The 6106-nt window shown below is 49.8% G+C and overlaps 1 protein-coding gene across 2 annotated transcripts in view; it reads left to right on the top strand.

Moving 5' to 3' along the window:
- Nucleotides 1–262: 262 nt before the first annotated feature.
- TESMIN (testis expressed metallothionein like protein) overlaps nt 263–6106 on the top strand; it is a 42874-nt gene continuing 37030 nt past the window's right edge. For both annotated transcript variants that reach the window (XM_076001710.1, XM_076001711.1), the window contains exons 1-3: nt 263–333; nt 503–1021; nt 3717–3875. In XM_076001710.1, the coding sequence (XP_075857825.1) occupies nt 557–1021; nt 3717–3875 (624 nt within the window). In that variant the 5' untranslated portion in view covers nt 263–333; nt 503–556. The remainder of the gene's footprint in view (nt 334–502; nt 1022–3716; nt 3876–6106) is intronic.

The raw sequence follows: 6106 nt of genomic DNA, 5'->3' as shown, positions 1-6106 counted from the left end.
TGAGCTGTGACGACGCCACTGCACTCTAGCCGGGGCGGCAGAGCGAGACCCCGGTCTCAAGAACAAAAGACTAGGGAGTCCCACCTAGCACCGCCCCAGACTCGTTGGGGGCCTCAGTTTCCCCACCTGTGCCTGGAGCAGCTGATCCCGGAATGGAGCGCCCGCCCCGCCCCCCACAGTGGCCGGACTTCGGGTTCCGTCCCGCGCGAAGCGTGGCCCCGCCCCCAGCGCCCTGGCCCCGCCCCCAGCGCCCTGGCCCCGCCCCCGCCCCAACCGTTAACGGTCGCCCGCACACAAGCCCCGCTTTCCGCCCGCGGCAGCCGAGCGGCCTAGGTGCGTACGGACCTCTGAGGCGGCCTGACGAGGCGCCCCGCCGGGTCTCCCCGCAGCCCCCGGCCGGGCCTCGGGTTGCGGGCGGGGAGGGGAAGGCGGGCCCAGCCAGCTCGCGGGGCGGCGGGGCGGCGGGGCGGCGGGGCGCCTCCTCACCTGGCCCGCCCTGCAGGTGCGCGGCCCGGCCGATCCCGCTGCGCAGCGCGCGGGCGATGCGGCCGCGGCCATGGAGGAGGCCCCTCTGCTCGGCGGGATGCCCGGCCCCGAGGACGAGATGGTGACGGAGCTCTTCAGCCCCGACAGCCCGTTCGCGCCCGAAGGCCTGGCGCTGAAGCCGCCGGCGGCGGTGAAGCAGGAGGAGGACGAGTTCCACGTGCTGAAGGACGCGTACCTGAGCGCGGCCGAGCCGCGGGAGCCGCTGCTGCGCGCGTTCAGCCCCGCGCTGGGCGCGGACTGCAAGGGCAAGGTCAAGGTGGAGCTGCTGGCGGACGCGGACGACGAGGAGCCGCTGCTCGGCGAGTACCCCGGGCTGCCCGAGCTCAACCCGCTGGACGACGCCGCGCTGCCCGCCGCGCCCGCCTACAACGTCCACTTCCTGTCCTCGCTGCTGCCGCCCCGCGGCCCCGCCGTCGTGCCCCTGGGCGCCTGGGCCAGGGAAGGAGCCGCCCACCCCGGCGTCCGCGTGATTCCAGTAAGAGCGCCCGGGAAGTAGGCCCAGGCCCCCGGCGCCCCTTTGCCGGAGACCTGGGACCCGCCGCGCTCTCCCAAGATTTCCCCCTGCGAGCGTGTCCCCTGGGCCAGCAGCAGCCCCGGTGACACAGCACACACACCCCCGGGCCAAGCCCTTCCACCTGCAGGGGAGTGGGCCCCGGTGACACAGTACCCCCCCCCCCCCCCCGGGCCAAGCCCTTCCACCTGCAGGGGAGTGGGCCCCCGCGCTGGTGGTGCACACCTGGCCTGACCGTGCAGACAGCATCCAGCAAAGGACGGGGGGGAAAGTCAGAGAGTTGGTCGCCTCCGGCTCTGTTGCTGCCCTGGGCTTTGGCAAAGAAGCCCTACACAATGTTAAGAGTAGCTAGTGTCAGTGAGAACAAGTGCAGTGCGATTGAGAGTTGGTCTGTGTGCATCTTGCGGCTTTTCCTTTCCGTTTATCAGGCTGGTGATTCATAGCAAGGACTCAGAGTTAATGCTTGTGTTTGCTGAACCCTGAAACCAAGATGTTAGTTAGATCTTCCCTTTGCTAACTAGTGATTGTTCTTCAAGCATATGTTATATAAATCAGAGGCTAAATAAATTCTTGCTGACTCTCAGCTAACGGCCCTCTTTAGCTATGTATAACCACTGGTAATTTCTACCGTGTTCTTGCTGAAACTAAACGGTTTTCAGAGGAAACAAAGGATCCCAAGAAAATATGTGCTGTACTCCCAAAAAGGATCCAGTTTGGGAAACTAGATTACTCATCCATTAAATCACTTTAGTAAGTGGGTTAAGCCTTTGTGGAACCTTTTTGAGTCAGCATTGAGATGGGGGAGCCTGACTTCATATAAGCCACTCCAGCAGGCGCTTGGATTCCTGCTTTTCTTGTGTCATAACCATGCTCCTTAGTGTAAAGGAACATGTGGGGCAGGGCTGGGCCTCCACCCACCTCTCAGTTTCCCCTTAGCTCAGGAGCAGTACAGGGCATCTGGTCCCTGCAGCCTTCTCCCTGCAGAGGTCTTCCTCAGTACCTTTTTCGGGTGGCTTGGGATGTTAGGGACTCCACTTTGCTACCAAGCCCAACATGTTAGTGAACATTAATCAGAACAGGGAAGGGAATTAGCTAATGTTAAAGGCAGTAAAATTCTCTTAATGTAACCCAGTTTTAACAGATTGGTGGTTTGACAAAAGAGAAGGTTGGCTTTGTGAATTTTTATGGACTATTTTCTGATTAATAACATGAGAAAGTCGCAGTATGGACATGTTCACCATTTAAACAGAATGGTTAATATCAAGGGTAATTGCTAATTTCCTTTTTCTGGAAATTCGTTCCCCCACATTGACTTTCATTTAAATGCATTCTGTAAAAATGGAATTTTACTGTAGTGCGTAAGTAGTTCAAATATTTAAAATTTTCTATATAACTATAAAATTTAAAATATCTAAATAAAGCTATAACTTGATATATAGCTACACTTTATCTCTTTTAAAATTTATACCTAGATGCTAGTGTGCTGTGCTAAGTAATTTGTCCATACATGGTAATTATTATTTGAGCCTCTCTGATTTTATTAGGTTAGACAATCGCCAACTTTGAGTCAATACCTACATTTTGAAAGATAGTTACCTGCTCTGTGATTTTATGTGAGCTCTTAAGAATGTTACCTTAGAATCACCATCTTTTTTAAAGGTAGGACTTTATGGCCTGCCCCTTGGCCTCTGCGGAGACTCACCTGTACTCTCCCAGGCAGCCTGGGAAGGTGGGGGGGAGGAGGACGAGAGGAGGACGGGAGGAATGATGCAAAGTGTGGGTTGTTCCCCAATCTTCCTTACGTTCTTATCAAATTTTAAAAAGAAGTGTCCTAATTTTGAAACACTCAATTCTGATAGTAATTTTTTTAAACTATCAGAATTTTTTAGTTTTTTAAATTCCATTGATGTTCAGTAGTATCGTATTTCTCCATATTTTTGGTAATTTTGCTAGTATGTCATTGGGTTAACAGTTTTTGCAGAAGATAGCTCAAAAACAAAACTGGCAGTTACTCCCTACTCTCACTGTTTCTTGTTGTCTTACTATTAAGTCAGGAAAGGGCTACTACTTAATTATAAATATTACTATAAATACATTATAAATGATAAATCACATTATATACACATTACTAAAACATCACCGAGAATTTTGAACTTCTTTTTTTTTTTTTTTAATTTTGAACTTCTTAAGGAAAAAACAAAACAATTAACTTGAACATTTACTATAAGCTAATGAATATCCTTGAAGAATGTGTGAAGGGGCAGCATTTCAGGTGACGTTGCAGGTTATTAGCTTAGGGGGCTGTGAAGCAGCAAGAGAGGCACGCTGCCAACTGGGGCTCTTCTCAGTTGCTTAGACCACATTTTTGAAACAGCACAAACACTGCATCAAACTCACATCTCCACACCTCATGGACAAATGGTTTGGTCCGCAGAGTCTTCCTCAGTCCCCAGGGGAGCTGGTCAGATGATTTGTCGCCCCAAAGGGAGAATATAGTTTTAGAAGCACCAGTGAGGAAAAAGAGGCATTAAGGATGAGGGTGCTCTTTCCTTTAAAATGTAACTTTTACACAGAACTCAGATTTAAATTTTGTGTATTATGCAACTGCAAGAGCCAATGTCTACCATGTGTGCCCTAAAATTATGATTGCTTTTTTTAGGTTGAAATAAAGGAAACAGGTGGTACTATTACAAGTAACAATCCGGAGGAAGCAACTCTTCAGAATGCTCTTGCTCAGGAGTCCTGTTGCAAGTTCCCATCATCTCAAGAACCAGAGGACGCCTCTGGTTGTTCTTATAAGAAAGACTTGAACCCAATGGTAATTATGCCAAAGAAAATGTGTATGATTAACATTAAATGTTGCACCTCTGTCATTACCAAGTCAATAGATTATTTCGGTCATTGTTTTTCATTGTTTACTTGTTGAAATCAGCATTTTTGGTTGTCTCATCTATCAAAAAAAAAGACATCAACTAGAGTCTTTCACATTTCACATCTAAGATTCTCATTTCTATCAGTCTTAGCAAACCGAACAAAGATTAGAGCATTGCTGTATTTGTTAAGTAAAGTAAGCACAAGTCCCATCAGTCAGTGCAGAGCTGGGGCCAGACCTGTGGTTTGGTGTATGAGCTCATCACAAGTTTTGGCTTAGTTGTGGCATGTATTAGTACTTGCCTCTCTGTCTGTGGTCCTTGTTGGGGCCACGGATTCTGAGAGGAGAGCTTTTATAGATCCCCCAAAGCAGGTCAGTAGGATTGCAAGTCTCTGGTTCCCCTAGGCTGCAGAGTGATGTTCACCTACTCTCCAGAAGGCAGGGCAGAGGCCCCTATGTGGGTGGGGCCCAGCAGTGTGCCACAGATAGAGATTCGGAGAGTCCACTCTGAGCCTCTCCCCCAGTTCTGGGTGTATGTGTGGCTGTAACTTTATCCATCACATTCAAATACAATTCCAGCTGAACACCAATACTAGCTTCTTATCACATGTCAGGGTGATGTGACGGTTTTGTTTGTTTGTTTTGAGACAGAGTCTCACTTTGTTGCCCAGGCTAGACTGAATGCTGTGGTGTCAGCCTAGCTCAGCAAACTCAATCTCCTGGACTCAAGCAATCCTCCTGCCTCAGGCTCCCAAGTAGCTGGGACTACAGGCATGTGCCACCATGCCCGGCTAATTTTTTTTTCTATATATATTAGTTGTCCAATTAATTTCTTTTTTTTTTTTTTTTTTTTTTTTTTTTTTTTTTGAGACAGAGTCTCACTTTGTTGCCTAGGCTAGAGTGAGTGCCGTGGCGTCAGCCTAGCTCACAGCAACCTCAGACTCCTGGGCTCAAGCGATCCTTCTGTCTCAGCCTCCCAAGTAGCTGGGACTACAGGCATGCGCCACCATGCCCGGCTAATTTTTTCTATATATATTAGTTGGCCAATTAGTTTCTTTCTATTTATAGTAGAGACGGGGTCTCGCTCTTGCTCAGGCTGGTTTTGAACTCCCGACCTCGAGCAATCCGCCCGCCTCGGCCTCCCAGAGAGCTAGGATTACAGGCGTGAGCCACCGCGCCCGGCCTTAATTTCTTTCTATTTATAGTAGAGACAGGGTCTCACTCTTGCTCAGGCTGGTTTCGAACTCCTGACCTTGAGCAATCCTCCTGCCTCAGCCTCCCAGAGTGCTAGGATTACAGGCGTGAGCCACTGCGCCCGGCCATGATGTGACGTTTTAACCCAGTGGTCTGAACCTTGCTATCATAGTAGGTTCTTTTTTTTTGTTTTTGAGACAAGAGCCTCGCTTTGTTGCCCAGGCTAGAGTGGGTGCCCGTGGCGTCAGCCTAGCTCACAGCAACCTCAAACTCCTGGGCTTAAGCAATCCTCCTGCCTCAGCCTCCCGAGTAGCTGGGACTATAGGCATGTGCCACCATGCTCGGCTGATTTTTTCTATATATATTAGTTGGCCAATTAATTTTTTTCTACTTGTAGTAGAGACGGGGATCTCGCTCTTGCTCAGGCTGGTTTCGAACTCCTGACCTTGAGCAATCTGCCCGCCTCGGCCTCCCAGAGTGCTAGGATTATAGGTGTGAGCCACCGTGCCCAGCCCATAGTAGGTTCTATGTGTGTTATTTTGATAACATTGGTTCTTTATGCTTATTTAGGTTTTCCCACCTAGATTATAAGCAACTTAAGTACAGAAACCACAGCTTTTGTGTAGTTGTGGTTCTGCCATTGGAATTCGAAGCTATATGCAGGCAGAAACCATAGCTTCTCTTGCCCTTGTATCCATGACATGGGCCTGGAACAGAGTTAGGCACACAGCCAGTTCCATCAATGCTTTTGCTTGACTGATGGACTCACCTGGCTCACTGAGGATTTATTTATGGTCAGAATCCAAATGGGGGGCCAGGTGCAGTGGCTCATGCCTGGAATCCAACACTTTGGGAGGCTAAGGTGGGAGGATCACTTAAGGCCAGGAGTTTGAGGCCAGCCTGGGCACCATAGTGAAACCCCATCTGCACAAAAAATTTAAAAATCAGCCAGGTTTGGTATGCGCCTGTAGTCCCAGCTACTC

Source organism: Microcebus murinus, chromosome 4, assembly GCF_040939455.1.
Source record: "Microcebus murinus isolate Inina chromosome 4, M.murinus_Inina_mat1.0, whole genome shotgun sequence".
NCBI classification, from domain to species: Eukaryota; Metazoa; Chordata; class Mammalia; order Primates; family Cheirogaleidae; genus Microcebus; species Microcebus murinus.
This window is presented reverse-complemented; position numbering and strand designations above follow the sequence as displayed.